The sequence below is a fragment of the Saimiri boliviensis genome, chromosome 5, assembly GCF_048565385.1.
Source record: "Saimiri boliviensis isolate mSaiBol1 chromosome 5, mSaiBol1.pri, whole genome shotgun sequence".
Lineage (NCBI taxonomy): Eukaryota > Metazoa > Chordata > Mammalia > Primates > Cebidae > Saimiri > Saimiri boliviensis.
In genome coordinates this window covers 71,013,488-71,032,624 of record NC_133453.1, presented here as the reverse complement: position 1 = coordinate 71,032,624, position 19,137 = coordinate 71,013,488, and the positions used below count along the sequence as shown (strand labels likewise).

The 19,137-nt window shown below is 41.1% G+C and overlaps 1 protein-coding gene and 1 long non-coding RNA gene across 3 annotated transcripts in view; one reads left to right on the top strand and one right to left on the bottom strand.

Annotated features, from left to right (window-relative positions):
- The window catches only part of CERS6 (ceramide synthase 6), a 340,615-nt gene extending 327,672 nt beyond the window's left edge, over positions 1–12,943 (top strand). Inside the window, exons 9-11 of one of the 2 annotated variants that reach the window (XM_039469926.2) lie at positions 3,242–3,398; positions 4,284–4,307; positions 7,335–12,943. In XM_039469926.2, coding sequence (XP_039325860.2) covers positions 3,242–3,398; positions 4,284–4,307; positions 7,335–7,487 — 334 coding nt within the window. In that variant the 3' untranslated portion in view covers positions 7,488–12,943. The remainder of the gene's footprint in view (positions 1–3,241; positions 3,399–4,283; positions 4,308–7,334) is intronic. The other variant, XM_039469927.2, reaches the window with a different exon arrangement.
- Positions 1–19,137, bottom strand: part of LOC141584595 (uncharacterized) — a 74,316-nt gene that overhangs the window by 43,074 nt on the left and 12,105 nt on the right. The window lies entirely within an intron of this gene.

Genomic DNA, 19,137 nt, shown 5'->3' with positions numbered 1-19,137 from the left:
TAATTTTTTTTTTTTTTGGAGATGGAGTCTTGCTCTGTCACCAGTCTGGAGTGCAGTGGCGCAATCTTGGCTCACTGCAACCTCTGCCTCCTAGGTTCAAATGATTCTTCTGCCTCAGCCTCCCGAGTAGCTGGGACCACAGGCACGTGTCACCATGCCCGGCTAATTTTCTTGTATTTTTAATAGAGACGGGGTTTCACCTGTTGGCAACATAACATAAAATGAAAGAGAAAAGAAAGAAAAAAAATTATTGCAGTTGGAATAAGAGGTAGAGAAAAAAAAGAGGCTAGGCATGGTGACTCACTTCCAAGTGCTTGGGAGCAGACACAGGCAGGGACCAGAGCAAAGCACTAAAACCAGCCTTTTGCGTATCTGCTCCAAGTAGCTATTCATTCTAGTTCTGATGGTAGATTACAGAGAGAACTAGTTACCTCAAATAATTTTTCCTAATTCAAGTACATTCTCTTACATACTCTTAAAACTAAAGACATTCGTTGTACTGTAATCACTTTTGTCAAAAATTCTTCCAATACTTATTTCAAGGCATCACTTCAAAATGATGTATTTCAATCATCAATCCTTTTCCAGAAGAAGCCTTACAAAATTAAGGACCCTCTAATGACTCTTCTACCTGATATAAGCCTAGGTCTCACTCATATTCTAACCATTGTGTTTTTCCCTGTGCTAGGCATATGGCTCGTACTTAGCTAATGTTTAGGAGTTAGTCTCTTTTCTTGCAGTGTATAGGCATTGACTGGCATTCTTGGCATTTATTTAAAGCCCAAAAGCAACTTCGAAGACCATACAGGCGTTTTAACAAGTAGATACAGAATCACAACCAAAAAAAATGAATGAAAATTAATAGAAGAAATGATGGCAAAAGTGAAGAGGGAAATGTATGATCCAATAATTCCACTTCTGGGTAAAAGCCCAAAACATAAATACTCAAGAGCGCTATTTGTAGACCCATGTTCATAGCAGCATTATTTGCAATGGTCAAAAGGTAGAAGCAACTCAAGTCTCTTTCAATGAATAAATGGATAAAATATGATATGTACCACTTTAAACTTCATATGAAACCAAAAGAGAACCTGCATAGCCAAGACAATTCTAAGCATAAGAACAAAGCTGGAGGCATCATGCTACCTGACTTCAAACTATACTACAAGGCTACCGTAATCAAAACAGCATGGTACTGGTACCAAAACAGAGATATAGATCGATGGAACAGAACAGAGGCCTCAGAAGTAATTCCACACATCTGCAACCATCTGATCTTTGACAAAACTGACAAAAAGAAGCAATGGGAAAGGGATACCTGTTTACAAAATGGTGTTGGGAAAACTGGCTAACCATGTGGAGAAAGCTAAAACTGGACCCCTTCCTTACACCTTACACTAAAATTAACTCCAGATGGATTAAAGATTTAAACGTAAGACCTAACACCATAAAAACCCCAGAAGAAAGCCTAGGCAAAACCATTCAGGACATAGGCATAGGCAAGGACTTTATGACTAAAACACCAAAAGCAATGGCAACAAAAGCCAAAATAGACAAATTAGATCTAATTAAACTTAAGAGTTTCTGTATGGCAAAAGAAACAGTCATTAGAGTGAACTAGCAACCAACAGAATGGGAAAAAATTTTTGCAATCTACCTATCTGACAAATATCCAGATCTACAAAGAACTAAAGCAGATTTACAAGAAAAAAACAAACAAACCCATTCAAAAGTAGGCAAAAGATGTGAACAGACACTTTTTAAGACATACATGAGGCCAACAATCATATGAAAAAATGCTCACTATCACCAGTCATTAAAGAAATGCAAATCAAAACCACATTGAGATACCATCTCACACCAGTTAGAATGGCGACCATTAAAAAATCTGGAGACTCCACCTGCTTCAGCTTCCCAAAGTGTTGGGATTACAGGAAAAAAAAATTAAAAATTAAAAATTAAAAAAATAAATCAGGAGATAACATGCTGGAGAGGATGTGGAGAAATAGGAACACTTTCACACTGTTGGTGGGAGTGTAAATTAGTTCAACAGTTGTGGAAGACAGTGTGGCAATTCCTTAAGGATCTAGAAATAGAAATTCCATTTGACCCAGCAATCCTGTTACTGTGTATATATCCATAGGATTATAAATAATTCTATTATAAAGACACATGTACACGTATGTTCATTGCAGCACTGTTTACAATAGCAAAAACCTCGAACCAACCCTGATGCCCATCAATGATAGACTGGACAAAGAAAATATGGCTTCTATAGACCATGGAATACTATGCAGTTATAAAAAAGAATGAGTTCGCGTTCTTTGTAGGGAATGGATGAATCTGGAAACCATCATTCTTATCAAACTGACACAAGAACAGAAAACCAAACACCACATGTTCTCATTCATAGGCAGGTGTTGAACAATGAGAACACACAGACACAGGGAAGGGAGAGCATCACACACTAGGGTCTGTTGCTAGGGGGCTAAGGGAGGGACAGCAGGGGGTGGAGAGGTTGGGAAGGGATAACAGAGAGAGAAATGCCAGGTATAGGTGATGGGGGGATGGAGACAGCAAACTACGTTGCCGTGTATGTACCTAGCAACAATCCTGCATGATCTACACATGCACCCCAGAACCTAAAGTACCATAAATAAATACATACATAAATATATTTGGTATATACATATAATTCAGTCTAAAAAAGGAAGGAAAATCTGACACATGCTACATGGATGAACCTCGAAGATAAAACAAGCCTGTCACAAAAGGACAAATACTATATGATTCTACTTTTATGCAGTACTTAAAGTAGTCAAATTCAGAGACAGAAAGGAGGGGTGGTTGATGCAGGCTAGTAGAATGGGTACAGAATCTTGGTTTCGAAAGATGAAAAGTGCTGCACATGAATGGTGGTGATGGTCGCACAACATTAACACCAGTGAACCGTACACTTAAAAAAGTCAAGATGGTCAATTTCATATTTATCATAATTTTTAAAGAAGTCAGTAGGGAAAAAATATATATCATTCAGCCTAAAACCAAATGAAAGTCACACCACCAGGGTAATTCTTCAGGAAATGACATTTCTAAGTACCTGGCTAGCTTTCATACCATCCTGTCAGAGAGGGTATAGTCGAGAGATATTGTTGACCTTGTGCTCGTATGCAGTGACTGGAGTTCCTTGAAAAGCAAAGGAAAATGCCACATTCAGTAATCATGTTCTTCTTTTCCTTAGGGTGTTAAATACCACATTATTTGAAAGCTGGGAGATCGTTGGACCTTACCCTTCCTGGTGGGTTTTTAACCTACTGCTCTTGCTAGTGCAAGGGTTGAACTGCTTCTGGTCTTACTTGATTGTGAAGATAGCTTGCAAAGCTGTTTCGAGAGGCAAGGTAAGCTACAACTCACTTTTTCCAATATGTCTTAGAAATGTTTGTTTTTGTTATTTCTCTGGATCAACCATTTACAATGTCATATTTCATCAAAATTTGCATTGTTTCTTAAGAATTGAGCAAAACCACCTAGAAACATAAACGAAAATGTCATTTCCTTCTCTTTCAGTGTTCCTTTGCTGGTGATGGCACCCAATGATATGCATTTGTAATTTCAGACTTAATAATGTGTTACTTGTTGTGTTCTCTCTCCCTCTTCCTGGCAACCTTGGACCTCCTCTGATTATGTTTATACAGAACAGAAATTTAATTACTTCTTTCCTTTTATGAGAAGGGTCACTTGGTGCAGTATCCCTTTTTAAACAAATCTTTCTTTCAAACTGAAAAAAAATCTGTTCATGACTTTCAACAAGATTTAGTTAAATCTTTTTGGTTAAAAATGGATTTGAAGGGCTGGGCGCGGTGGCTCAAGCCTGTAATCCCAGCACTTTGGGAGGCCGAGGCGGGTAGATCACGAGGTCAAGAGATCGAGACTATCCTGGTCAACATGGTGAAACCCTATCTCTACTAAAAATACAAAAAATTAGCTGGGCGTGGTGGTGCGTGCCTGTAATCCCAGCTACTCAGGAGGCTGAGGCAGGAGAATGCCTGAACCCAGGAGGCGGAGGTTGCGGTGAGCCGAGATCACGCCATTGCACTCCAGCCTGGATAACAAGAGCAAAACTCTGTCTTAATTAAAAAAAAAAAAAAAAAGGATTTGAGATTGATTTGAATAAAGCTTCCTAGGTGCCCCTCCCCCAATCCCTGTGTAGAGCAGAGAGACTTTTCCAGATCATTCTCTGTGACATTTTCTTGTTTGTTCTCTTCCTTCTGCTACCCTGGAAGGCTGGGAAGTGGAACCCTTTACATGTAAGTTTCTCCTCTGTCTCTTTCCCCGTCCTGAGTGCCTCTTGCCTGTTGGAGAGGCACTCAGAGCTTTTGTTTCCGTGCATATTGTTCTGTCTAACCTATTGGCACTGGCTAGAAGTTTCATGTGAGCTGTAGTTCCATGAACTGCAAGGGACAGCTCTATTAGGCCCTTTGGTGTGAGCTTGTATTCTGCTAAATGTTGCATGATCCAACAGAGAAGAAGAATTTCTTTCACCGGTGTTTAATTTGTTAGCTAAAAGACAGAAAGAGACCAAAGTAAAGTAGGAGAAACAGAGCTACCTGGGGAGGGGGAAAGGATCAACACAGAGCAGAATGGAAGCCTGAGCATCAGCTGTGTACCTGACCTGCCCGGGGCGACAGGGTAGTGGTACCTGACCACTCTGACTCAGCAAGGTCATCAGAGCTGGCCTCTTCCACAGGGACAGTCAGGGCATCTAGTCATGTCCTATGAAGCCACTTCTCAGCACCAGCTCTAATATAAATCCTATATATTTTGATCAACTAATTGTTCGGAAGCTAAAGTGCATTTTTTCTGTGTGACCTCTCACTCCTTATTTTTAAAATCTTCTTGTCCTCATTTGGATACAAATTTAATCAACATGCACAAAACTGTCAATGTATCAGTAACTATGCAAGAACGCTGCTGATTCGATTACTTGTGTCCCTAATTGCATTGCTGTTTCTACCAGACATGTTGCCTGCTCTTCAACGTATTCCTTCTACTTTATGAAGAAAGTCGATGATTAATTTTATTCTAGATCTCAGGCTTCAGAATATCTTAGCTGCCCTTGCAGCTCTCACCTGGGACAGTAAGGTTTCTCTGGGCTATTTTAAGATATTCTAAATTGTCCTTTCTTTGAAGGTAACATAAGTATAGATTTTTCTAAGTGCAATTTTAAAAATCTGACTAAGCATGCAAATGTAAATTAATCACTGTAAATCTGGAGTTTTCTATTTTTGACTAATGGACTTAACATAGTGGAGCTTTGCTATAATGCTGGCTTTGTGACTCACAGTGTTTAAGTTCAGTTATCTTTATCTAGCCATTTTGGAGTCTGAGTATCTATATCTTTTTGGAGATGACCTCTGTGAGTTTAGTCCTGTCTCAAAGGGCATTGGAGTGAGGTTCACTTTTGTGATATTTACTTCATCACCTCTGGTTGGCATAAAGCAGTACTTCTCAGCTTTCACTTTCTCCTGACCCTACCCACCTGAGAGAGATGACCTTCTCCCCAGGAACTGTAGTTTCTCAAATTGGGCAGGGTGGAGGGATTCCAGAGTTCTCATATTAGAGTGTAGTGGTAGCACAGAGAAGATGTGATATGGGAAAGCCCCGGTTAATTCTGCCATACCTCCCAAGAGACTTTGCCAACCTCCCCAGCCCTCCTGTGGAGAATCACAGGAGGACCAGATTGGGAAAATTCCTATGAAGGGAGGCCACCAGGTCTCTTTTGTCATGCCACTGAAAAATATAAGCAGTGATCAAAAATCTTAAGACCTGCTAAGCAAAAATGGTTACCTGAATTTAGACTTACAGAATAGGAGGTTCAAACTGTTTTTATATTAAAAGCAGTATTTTCTTAATTTCCCCCCAAAAATTACTTCCTTGCTAGATAGTAGGATTTTTCTCATCCTTTATGGTAATGTACAGATTTAAATCTTCTCACCTTATTTTGATCTCCATGTGACTTAGTGAGATTGAATGGAGGATTGAAGAGATTTGGCAGGATGGGAGCCAGTTTTTGATGATCTACTCAGATTTTCCTCAGGAAATATTTTAAGCTCCACCCCACCCAGCAGCTTCTTAAGATGCCTCCTGGCCAGGTGCGGTAGCTCACACCTGTAATCCTAGCACTCTGGGAGGATGAGCTGGGTGGATCACCTGAGGTCAGAAGTTCCAGACCAGCCTGGCCAACATGGTAAAACCCTGTCTCTACTGAAAATACAAAAATTATCCAGGTATGCCGGGCACGGTGGCTCAAGCCTGTAATCCCAGCACTTTGGGAGGCCGAGGCGGGTGGATCACAAGGTCGAGAGATCGAGACCAACCTGGTCAACATGGTGAAACCCCGTCTCTACTAAAAATACAAAAAATTAGCTGGGCATGGTGGCACGTGCCTGTAATCCCAGCTCCTCAGGAGGCTGAGGCAGGAGAATTGCCTGAACCCAGGAAGCGGAGGTTGCGGTGAGCCGAGATCGCGCCATTGCACTCCAGCCTGGGTAACAAGAGCGAAACTCCTTCTCAAAAAAAAAAAAAAAAAAAAAAAAAAAATTATCCAGGTGTGATGGAGCACACCTGTAATCCTAGCTACTTGGGAGGCTGAGGCAGGAGGATCACCTGAACCCAGGAGGTGGAGGTGGTGGTGAGCTGAGATCATGCTACTGCCCTCCAGCCTGGGTAATAGGGCAAGATTCTGACTCAAAAAAAAAAAAAAAAAAAAAAAGATGCCTCCTGTTGCCATTTGTCATGTGACATATAAAACAAAATTCTAATAGCATACAAAAAATTAAAATGTAATCACAAAACAATGCATTACAAAGCCAAATAGGGATTTTTTTTTTTAACCAATGTTCTGAGCTGGTAACTGTCTCCATTGGTGTGGTTGAGAGGTGACTTTAAATTATTCTCAAGGAGAATGTGATCATCAATGAGTAAATTGATCCATTTGTACCAAATTCCTTTGACGCCATTCCAGCGGCACAGTATGCTACTTTTTGAGTAAAAGCTGAATTCATGCTCTAGTACATTCTCAATATGGAAAGATAGCTTAAAGAGCTCAGAAGTCCAGCCCTCCATGATACTTACATTCCTTCATAAATGACTTTGTCACCTACATTTTGTCTCTCCAATGAAGGAGAACTTATTGGTATGGCAGTGTTCTCAGCCTCTTAATTTTTTAACATTGGGATCTGTTTACCTTTGTGTATGACCGCATGTGCTTCTAGCATGCTGTACCCTGATGATTTCTTAGGCACTGGTTATATTCACCTGCTTCTACTCCACAGGTGTCCAAGGATGATCGAAGTGATATTGAGTCTAGCTCAGATGATGAGGACTCGGAACCTCCAGGGAAGAATCCCCACACTGTGACAACCACCAATGGCACCAGTGGCACCAATGGGTATCTCCTGACTGGCTCCTGCTCCATGGATGATTAATTACTCAAAACTACAAGTCCCAAGAAAAGTGAACTATTTGTTCCTGGAAGTATTTAATAAGTTGCAAATGCAGTTCCTTTCATAATATCTCAGCACCAGAAACAAAAATTAAGATTATCAAAGCATTTTGAATAGTGCACTGCCATGTGTCCTGTGTGTGAATGAAGAATTATCATTCTATGTAGGCATGCTGTATGTAATTGACACAGGGAACAGTATTTGCATTTGTACTGTCTTAGAATATTATTTATTTTTTGTATTTGTAAATCTGTGGACAAAAGAGGGTTTCCTCACTCCTTGTACTCACTGGGCTCATGACAGTGAAGGAGATGCTCCATCTGCTTCTCCCCCTTTTTCTCTTGCTGTAGTCCAATGTGCTATGAGCATCAGCTTACTTTGTCACTTAGAGCAAGGAAAACCCAGTGCAAGATTCTCATTCAGCTCTAAATAGGTTTGCTTTGTGTTACAGTGCCCATTTTGAAATTGCCTATACAGTCTCAGTGACCATTTAAACCGGACGAACTAGGTGTTTAATTTTCACTCTTCATGGTTGATTAGCAGTTCAAATTAAAGAAGATGGTTATTGGAGGACGTTTTTGAATGGTTTTTATATTGCTTTGAAATAGATTTCATTTCTTGTGCACACAGCCAAGATTTCTTCAGTGGGTGTGATAGCTAGCGGAGGGCTAACCTTGTAGGTTACAGTGTGTGTTTGTTTTTCTCTAAGATGAGGTCAGTGCTCTGCTTCTGAAGGAGGATTTTCACTGAAGCTTATAGTTATAAACAAGGAAATCACTGTTAAGAATGGGAATTTGTCCTGTGTTCTGGGAATAACATAAAGAGAGCAACTGATTTCAGCCAGGTTTTGCCACTACCCTATGATTAGTGCAGTTTTCTGTCATGTTATAAAAGAAAGAAGCTAAGTATATTTGGGGACAAAAAAATCTTTCAAGAGTTGATAAAGATTACCTCTCCAGTGCAAAGCACTTTAATGCAACCAGCTTTCAAGAAAAAGCCCTATCTAGTACTTGATGTTGATGTTTTTATTTTGCTGAGCAAAATAAAGCCAATGGGATAAAGTCTATTTTACCCTTTGCTTTTCTCCTTAAACATAATGCAGATGACTTTCCTGTTACTAGGCACTGAGCAGCATTACACTCCAATGCTTCTTTGAAGACTTGTTTGGTTTCCAGGAGTTTTTTTCAAATGGGGCTATTTCTGGAAAAATGAAAAATTCTACTGGACAATGGCAATATCAACCAGGAAAATTACTGAAGAATAAGTTTCCATAAGTCTCCTACACAGCAGTGTTATTTATGTACAGATAAGAGAACCATACGTAGGCCAAAGATTTTATCTCCTCTAACTTTTAGTAAGAGGAAAAAGGGATTATAAATCCTTCATAAATCAAGAAGGCCATCAACCTAAAACAAGAGTCCCAAACAAAAATGCCATTATATAAATGTGTGAATCAGGGTGGTGAGGACAACAGCAGAAATACTAACAAGTGTACAGAACCACCAGAGAGTGTATATCCTGCTCAGAACCATTCACATTTGATTCTTCGAAAAAATTAAAGCTCTGTGCCCACAGTTTGCAGCCTGTGGGTTAATAGTTAAAAGAATGCTCCCAAACAGAAAATGATTACTGTAGTATATCTTATCCCACTTACTTACAAAATAATATGTTTCTGTTATGGTCCATAGTAATAATTGAAGAGGCTTTGAAATCCATCTGCTTGTTGACTGAGAAAATGATGCAAATAATTCTGCTTGTAGAGCCCAGATATTTTATTTCACAACAGAGACATATGTCTAGGAGTGTAATTTGTGGGTGGCTGAGTTTGTAAAAACAGTCATAGAAGTACTTGTCATCAGAACATCTGCTAAAATGCAGGTATATGTATAAAAAAGTAGCTGAAAATTTTGAGAAGGTGAAAGTTTGGTAATTAAAGCATGAACGTATTTAGCTTGCTTTAGTGTCTAGAGCAAGTCCTCTCAATGGGTAAAATTAAACTTAGGGATCCACAGTGTCGAGGTTTAGATTATATGACACTTGAGCACAGAAGAATTTCAAAGAGATCAGCTTGTAAATGAAAGGTTTAGAAGAATTGCACAAAATGAAGTAAATTGGATCTGTCATTACCAAAGACAAATCTAAATAATCATGCGCCCCCCCCCCACGACAAAGAAGTTCAGTAGAAGGAGAACTGGGACCACCTGGAGCCTCTCTAACTGATGGCATTAACACAGTCCTGTATGTTATCTATAGGTTTTTATTTCATTTTGCATTTTAGGGCAGAGTTCTTTTGGACTAATTAAAATGGGGTTTGCAGGCTTTTCACGGTGTAGAATAAGATATCTCTGTCTATAGCTTTCCTGTGGTAGCCTGATAAGGCTGAGAGAGAAAAATACATGCAGTATCTCATCCTCCCTGTGCCAGGCCACAGTTTTGAAGTGTATTTTGTAAATTCAGCTATAGGTTAGTGAGAGTGTTGTTTCTCGTTGACTAACTTAGCCTGTGTTGATATCTCCTTCCTGGTCACCTTCAAACCTTCCCAGGGCACAAAGAAGTATGTAGAAAGGATTCTAGAATAAGTAATACTTTATTCTCCAATGTGAATAGCTTTTCTGGATCCCTTACTTGGGGGGAAAGTAGAAAATTGAGTAGAATTTGGCCTCAGGTCAATAAATGATAATGAAATATGTCTTCTCTGTATGTATATGTATGTTTCTCCAAAAAGTGATAAAAGCAAAATATCACTGACTCATCCTTACCAATATTCTTTTCATAAAACCCATTCCCCAGGTACAACAGAAACTTCCTCCTTGTCAGGCTCCTAGTCATGCTCCCCACACACCTGAAGGTGGTAGAATCTTTTCAGCCTCTTAGCCAGAGAGCTAAATATGGCTAAGTGCAGGTTATAGAGCACATAAGGTCAACATAGAAGCCAACTGAAGTTCGCCTTTCCAAACTTGGTCCTGTGGATGTTGAGCATAGGGAAGCAACTATCAGCATTTGGATTATTCAAGTGTATGTGTTAAAAATGCAAATGATTGCTGCTTTACCCCAGGGTTTTCTTAGCATCCTACTTCTGCTGGGCTGCCAGACAGATGGCGTCCAGAGGTCTCATCACATAATGCCACAGGCATCTGGCCCAGGTAAACAAGGCAGAAAGGGTAGGCAAGAAGCAAGATAAAATCAGATCACCTTCCATCAGAATGGTGGGTGAACCTCCACACGTCCAGTTCTGTTGCCAGACTTTCCATTCTGAGTATTTGATGGAGTTTGAATTTGAGCAAACTGAATGCCTTCATCTTAGGTAGAAAGGGCCTGAATCTTCTACTTTGTATTCAAACCTCACTGTTAACTTAGCCTAAGTAAAAAGTGAGATTGCATTTCCATTTACCTGAGTTCGCTTTAAAGAGCTTTTCAAAGAGAGCTTTATAGACACCCACGATTGACCCCAATCTCTCCATGATTTTTCATTAATAGTTGTTTTGTCCCTTTCTTGGAAACATGAATGCCAAAGCTGCCTGAACATTTGAGCGTTTTTCTTAATTTGAAGTATAAAAATTATAAAGAATTAAAAAAATTATAAAGAATAATTCCAAAGGTATTAAAAGATTGTTTATCAGTATGTGTGGTAATGTCATTATCTCCAGAGAGGCTTTCAAAATAATTTTAAAAAGGTTAAATGTTTACATTTCATGTGCTATTTGAGGTCTTCGGGTTCTGATTAGCTTACTTTTTTTTCTTTTGCCTTTGGCTGATTTCTGCTTTGTAGATAAATAATAGCCCTGGAACGTTTCTAACATTCAAATAAGAAAAAAATCAAATTGAAGTCAGCCTGCTGGAAAAGTGATCACATTGTACTTCCAGCAACTTGTATGGAAAGAGAAATTGCTGTGAGCCCCAGTCACTCCACTAGCCACTAGCATACTGTCCATGGAAGGAATAATTATAAACAACAGTTCAATCATCACAAGCTACACTTGAAGGAAACGCAGCAAAATATTCTTAAATGAAGATATTGCAGCCCCCAGAGGCAGTGAAGGTTTCTTTTGGCAAAACGAAATTGTGCCATTCTCAAATAACCCCATAGTGATGAGCTGACTGGTTCACTGGCCTCATTTTAGTTCCTCACAGTTTGGGGCCAGAAAAGTGCTCTGTGGTTTGCCTTTGTGTACACTGTCCCCTCCCCACCCCTAGGGGGCACTCAGAAGCTGCTGAGAAGGCCAGTCCACGCTGCTGTTGGAACCCCTCTAATAAATACTTAGAGGTAGTTTTTACTGATGCTTGGTTTCATGAACAAAATTGTATTGGAGAACATGCAGCATCATGAATATTTTTAATAGGCTCCACAGACACCCAAAGGAGAAGCTTAGTCTTTTCCAAGTATTTTCAACTTGAGTTCAACCCAAAGCCTTTGAAAGGAATGCATTACCATATGGCCACATGCTAAGACCCCACAAGATCTAAGAAAGTCTCTGCAGCCAGATAGTACATGGCATCTCCACAAAACTAGGCATTCTGGAGATTGCCCAGCAAGGGATGGGAGGGGACAGTGTCTCTGTCTCGCTTATCTCATGCATTCACATTCCTTTCAGCCTCCTGGAACTCCTGCTAAAAGGAAGCCGGGTATTGACATTTTTTAGCTATTGATTTCCCAATAGCTTGTGGATCAGTTGTATATCCACACTTCCTTCTCTGCCTAATTCCATTTTTCTGGAAAAAAAAAAAAGTATTATGCCCATATGTGTGTTTTCTTAACACAGGTTCGTGAAAGTTTGGCTTCGTAGTTTGGTGTCTGTTGCATGGCCTAGAAACCAGGGAGAAACAAATGTTGAGATGGTTTCTGTGTTCAGTGAAAAATTCTATTTTGTTGAGACATTTTTTTTCTTTATTATCCACAGTAATTTTTTAAAACTGTCATCGTGAACCTACCCTTAAAAAAATCAGATTAGCTGCAAAAAAAGAAATTAGCTATGGAATAGGAACAGTTATGTGATGATTCTGGAACTTTAACTTAGAGCTTCGTTAATTTAAGAGTGGAAAACAACCTCTGAGCTTGATTTCCCAAAGTTTCATAAATCCCCTAAGCTCATGATTTTCATCAACTCTGCCCACATAGTCATTTACCTCCATAGCCACTTGTTGTCATTGAAGGGGTGATGATGTTTGGATTTGATTTTTTTCAACTTGCAGTGAGAAATAGAATAGTTAACAAAACCTTACTTGTTTTCTTAAGACAATTCAGTGCTTGAGCATCTCTGTCAGAAATGGAATGAAATACTGTTAGCCAATTAGAATTATTTTGTGTATTGTTATTGTGTTTTACTGATTTTTATATGAAAATATAAGTATTCATTCTTGATTTCTGGAAGCAATCATTATTATGAGGATCATTTTACTTTGGAAACACTTTCATAATAAAGATAAGTATTAAGAGTGCAGTGTTAAGTGCCCTTTACTGTAAATGCTAACCAGCTCGTGTGGGTAAAACATCGCATCTCACTGGATGAGGTTAATAAAGGCTCACACCATTTCAATTGGTTACTACAAGCCTCCTCAAATCCCAGTATCACTCATTGAGAAAGTGATGTTACATTAACTTGAATATAGTATTTCTTTGAAAATTAAGATTAAACTTTCAATTATAAATTTTATGTAGTAGTTTATTCTGGAAAAAATATGATTTATATAGATCATCTGAAATATATCAGGTTATGCTTATTTTTAAAACAATTTTAAAAGAGGTGCTTAGGATAAACAACCCAAAGCACAACACAGAACTCCCCTTCTCTGTGTATGTACCCCTCATCAGAGCTTCGCCCACAGCATCTTCTCTTGGTTTATGCCTCACTTTGTTAGAACTTTTCTCCATCTTTCTCTGTCTTTCCTGGTAAATACTGTCTTTCTCAATCTGCTCTTCTACTCTAAGCTTATGTCATCTAGTATCTCAAAAGCCATAAAAATAGCACAAATTCAAGCAGACACCCCACCACTATCACAAGTACAAAAAATAAAGCAGACACCCTATTAAAATCTTATAAATATAACCACCCCCGACAATAGAATAACTCATGCTGATTTCAAGCATGAATTATTCTAGTAAGTTAAACCACCAACATTCCTCTGAGACACAAAAATATAAACTGAAAAAATGTACTTTTTTGGAATCCATGAATTCTTCAGTTCTATAAACATAGCATAATCCGATGCTATGAGCATTTGTCTTAGTCTGCTTTCTGCTGCTGTAACAGAATACCACACACTGGATAATTTATTAAGAATAGAATTTTGGCCGGGTGCGGTGGCTCATGCCTGTAATCCCAGCACTTTGGGAGGCCGAGGCGGGTGGATCACGAGGTCAAGAGATCGAGACCATCCTGGTCAACATGGTGAAACCCCGTCTCTACTAAAAATACTGAAAATTAGCTGGGCATGGTGGCGCATGCCTGTAATCCCAGCTACTCAGGAGGCTGAGGCAGGAGAATTGCCTGAACCCGGGAGGCGGAGGTTGCGGTGAGCCGAGATCGCGCCATTGCACTCCAGCCTGGGTAACAAGAGCGAAACTCCATCTCAAAAAATAAAAAATAAAAAATAAAAAAAAAAGAATAGAATTTTATTTGGCTCATGGTTCTGGAGCGGGGGAAGTCCAAGAGCATGGTGCTGAAAATTGAAGGTCATTGTGAGGAAGGAGACCCCTAATCCTCTGAAGCTTCTAAGAGCCCTTCCCCCTAGACTTCGGCATCGCATTTCAATAGGAGAAGTAAAGGCTGGCAGACTGGGCACCACCCGTAATCACACTCCTATAGATCATAGGCATGGGATGGAGGACCCTTTCTAGAAGGCATTGTTTTTACTTAAACACGATGACACCCCCACCCAAGTCAAGGTACCCCACAGCTACTTCATGGATCAAGACCCTTTCACATGTAATGTCTAGAGTTGTAAGCCTTTAAAAGGGCAGGGATGTTCTTTGTTAGGGAAGCTCGCTGTTGGGCAGCTATGCCGCCACTGCTCCCAGCCGAATACATCGCCACTTCTTTCCCAGTTTGGTGTTTCAGAGGTTTGTTTTGTGGCCTTTCCTGCTTCGATCGCATGGTGGAAGGTGCCACATAGGATAGCGAGCATGCTAGACAAAGAAGAAACTGGGCCAAACTCATCCTTTCATCATCCTGAAATAAAAGCATTAATCCATGCATAAGGACAAGGTCCTACCCTAATACTTGAGTTTTGGAGAGGGCATTCAAACCATAGCAGTATCTCTCCCAAGTAGCCAAAATGCAACTCGCCTTTTCTCTAGGCCCCATTGCTTACTACTGGGGCTGCCATATCCAACCCAAGCATCTGTTTTCCTGCCTCCCAATTCTGTTTCCAGCAGCCATGGACTTGCTTCAGTGGGAACAGTAGCAACAGTGCTAACACCACTCAGAGATGATAGGACAAAGGAGGAGAGCTGTGTAGCAAGATCTACTGGGATGCTGGGCGGCCCCTCAGACCAATCGGCATGGTAACTGGAGCCTGGGACCCACACCCTTCATTATTCCTGAAGTGCTGGAGCATGAAGAAAAAAAGTGATTCCTAAACATTGAAATTTAAAATTTTTTAATTAAGAAAAAGAATTTTTAAAGACAGGGTTTTTCTCAGTTGCCCAGGTTAGAGTGCAGTGCCGCAATCACAGCTTACTGCAGCCACAAACTCCTGGGCTCAAGTAATCCCCCGCCTCAGCCTCCCAACTAGCCGGGACTACTGGCACATGCCACCAGACCCAGTTAATTTTTTAAAAATTTTTGAAGTGGTAGAGTCTTGTTATGTTGCCCAGGCTGATCTTAAACTCCTGATCTCAAGCAAGCCTCTCACCTTGGCCTTGATGTGCTGGGATTAGAGGCACAAGCCAGTGCACCCAGCCTGAAATTTAAAAATTATATAAAGCCTGCCTTAGCCAAGGTCCAGGTGGGAAACAGAGCACTGTCAGATGGCTAAGTTGAAGAAACTTGAATAGAAGGATGACTTTACAGAGGCATGGGCTGGATTACAACATCAAACAAGGGAGAGTGAGGCACCCAGAGGCTAGCAAGTATGGGAAGCCTTTACCACCTCTGGGCTGTAACCAGAGGCCAGTGAGAGGGGCTAGTGTGGAGGACAGGCCACCCTTTGGGGGATGTAAACCTGGGTGGAAAGAAAATACCCTGATGTCTCTTTTCCTGCTTTATTGTACCACCCATTGGTTGGACTCAGCAGAAAGCTGACAGTGCAGAACCCAGGAGACGTAGGCTACAGGGTTCAGCCTCCCAAGGTGCAGAGCAGAGCTGACGATAGATGTGGGAGAGCAAACAAAATAGGCAGCATAAAGCCAGTATTCCTAGAGCCTCCCATAGAGTCTGGCATGTAACAGGGCACAAGAAACGTTTGTCGAAGAAACAAATGAACCCAGTTACAAGAGAACTAGTAAGATGGGAGCTGTCAGCAATTAACATTCCATTGGCTAGGAAACAAGCAGGAGACAACACTTTGTCTCTAACTGTTTCTGAACTCAGGGTTTCCCTGTGTAGGTTCCAGCTTCTCTCACTGGTGCCCCAGGCACAGAAGCTGAGGGGCTTTATGGCAGGCTTGGGTAAGGGAACTTGGCACCAGCATCCCAGGCCCAGGCATCACGGGAAAGAGATGCAAGACTGAGACCAGAGAAGTGGCTAGAAACGAGGCAAGAGAAACTGGAGAAAGAAGACATGAAGAACTAGAGGATGAATGAAACAGCGTGAAACAAAAATAAGAAGGTCTATGCCCCAGCACTGATGACTAAGTTTTGAAGCAAATCTTCAGTTAAGAAGTTTATTTTTTTAACTTACTGAATAATGAAAAATATTTGCATAGCCAAAGATAAACAGCAAAGGCTCAGGTCCCATGCAGTTATTCAAAAGAAGCCCACTAGGTGCCAGAAATTGTAGACACTAAGGACAGAATGATGAATAAGACAGATACAGTTTCTGCTTCTATGGAACTTACAATAAAGGGAAGGGGCGGGGGGAAGGAGTTGCACATCATATATCATCAGGGAAATGCAAATTAAAACATCAGTGGGATACCACTACAAATGTCACAGAGTGGCCAAATTCCAGAAAACTGACAACGCCAAATGGTGACAAGCACGTAGGGGAACTCTGCTGATTGCTGGTGGAAAGGCAAATGGTTCAGATGCTTTGGAAGACAGTTTGGCAGTTTCTTATAAAATTAAACATTCTCTTCCCATAGTATCCAGCAATCATACTCCTTGGGATTTACCCGAAGGAGTTCAAAGTTATGTCTGCACAAAAACCTATACATGGATGAAATTTATACACACATAGCAGCTTTATTCAGAGCTGCCAAAACTTGAAAGCAGCCAAGATGTCCTTCAGTAGGTGAATGGATAGGCAAACTGTGGTACATCTAGACGATGGAATATTATTCAGTGCCAAAAAGAAATGAGCTCTCAAGCCACAGAAAAGATGTGGGGAAACTTACATACATGTTACTTAGTGAAAGAGCCAATCTGAAAAGGTTATATACTGTATTATGCCAACAATATGACATTCTGGAAAAGACAAAACCGTGGAGACAATGAAAAGATCGGTGGTGGCCAAGGGCTGCAGGCGAGAGACGGATGAACAAACACGAGAATAGAAGATTTTCAAGGCCAGGAAACTACTATGAATAATACTTTAATGGTGGATAAATGTCATTATACGTTTGTACAAAGCCATAGAATGTACACCACCAAGAGTGAACCTTCATGTAAACTGTGGACTCTGGATGCTAATGATGCATCAATGGAAGATCATCAATTCAAACCAAGGTACCACGGGGGGTGATGTTGATAATGTGGGAGGCTCTCCTTCTTGCAGTGAACCTAAAACTGCTCTAAAATAATAAAGTATTTTTAAAAGAGAAATAAACAAGGAATATTAGTTTGCTAGGGCTGCCATTACAAAATACCACAGACTGGGTGGCTCAGAAGCATGAGAAAATAAATTCAATAATAGAGTATATTTTCTCACAGTTCTAGAGGCTGTAAGTCAACGATCCAGGTGCCATCAGGGTTGATTTCTCCTGAGGCCTCTCCTCCTGGTTTATGGATGGCTCCTTCTCACTGTGTCTTCAGGTGATTCTGTGTATGTCTGTATCCTAATCTCTTCTTCTAAGGAATCCAGTCATACTGGATTGGGGCCCACCCATATGACCTCATTTTACCTTAATCACCTCTTTAAATATTTTGCATCCAAGTATTGTCACCTCCTGTGGTAACAGAGGTTAAGGTTTCAACAAGAATTTGGAGGACACAATTCAGCCCTTAAAACAAGGCAATTTCACATAGTAACAAAGCGATACAGCACACCCGAGCTTCCTTAAGCCTGGAACCTCAACCCTAAGTGAAAACAGCTGACCCTATTTTTCCCCGCCCAAATGTTGCTTTTTTGGCCTGTCACACCCCTATCCTGTGCCCATAAAATGACTTCAGCTGGCAGAGCTGAGCGTTGGGGATACAAGCTGCTTGTATCAGGGATACAGGCAGTGTCGGGGTTACAGGCGGCCGAGTGGTGAGCAGAGAAGCAGCAACTCAGTGCTGGAGACTACAGGTAATGCCGCTAACTTCAGACAGTGCAGCCTCAGCGAAAGATCACCTTGTTTCTGCACCACCCCCTTTCCAAGTCTCCATCCCACTGAGAGCCACTTTTGTCCCTCAGTAAAATCCTCTGCATACACCACCCTTCAATCTGAAGCGAGAAGTTTGTGAAAAATCTCCCGATTGCCCCACTAACCGCCACTGTCTGCTTCTGTATGCTCGCTTCCTGCTTGCTCACTAGGAAGTCCCTTGAGAAACTGCCACGTTGCCTAAAACCCTGAATTACTCTCCCCGCCCCTAATCTACAAAAGCTGTGTGCGGTTCCAGGCTGGGGTTCCAGACCTTTGAGTACAAACCTGTATGGGCCTGCCGGCATAATAAACTGTGTTCCTCTGACCCTGAGTACCTTTGGGTTTTTGTCAGGTGAAATTCTTCCACAACAAATCCATTTGTGTGACCTGATTCTTCCTGGATGCTGGACAAGAACAGGGTGCTGAGAGGGCAGGGGCTTCGATGCCACTGCAGGACCCACACAGAGCCTGCTTTTGCCAGAGAGGAGCAAGCAGCTAGTTCCAGCGTTCAGCAGGCTGAGTGAAACAAGTCATTCCAGTATCTGCCCATAAAGGGGGTCAAGGGAACAATCCTGTCTCAAAAGGACAAAAGTAATAAAGAAACAAGGTGATTGCCAGGGCTCTTCAGATTGGGTGGTCACAGGCACCTTATGGACAGGTGATCGGAGCTAAGACCTTACTGGCAGGAGCAGCCAGACGGGGAACCTTGCATAGGAGTGATCCAGGCAGAGGCAGTGTGAACATGAAAGACAAAGGCTGCAAGGTGGGAGTATGCTTCTAAATTCAAGGAATGGCAGTAAGGCCAGTGTGGATCAAGCATAATGAAGAAAAGAAAGGTGCAGGGAGCTGGGCGCGGTGGCTCACGCCTGTAATCCCAGCACTTTGGGAGGCCGAGGCGGGTGGATCACGAGGTCAAGAGATCGAGACCATCTTGGTCAACATGGTGAAACCCCATCTCTACTAAAAATAC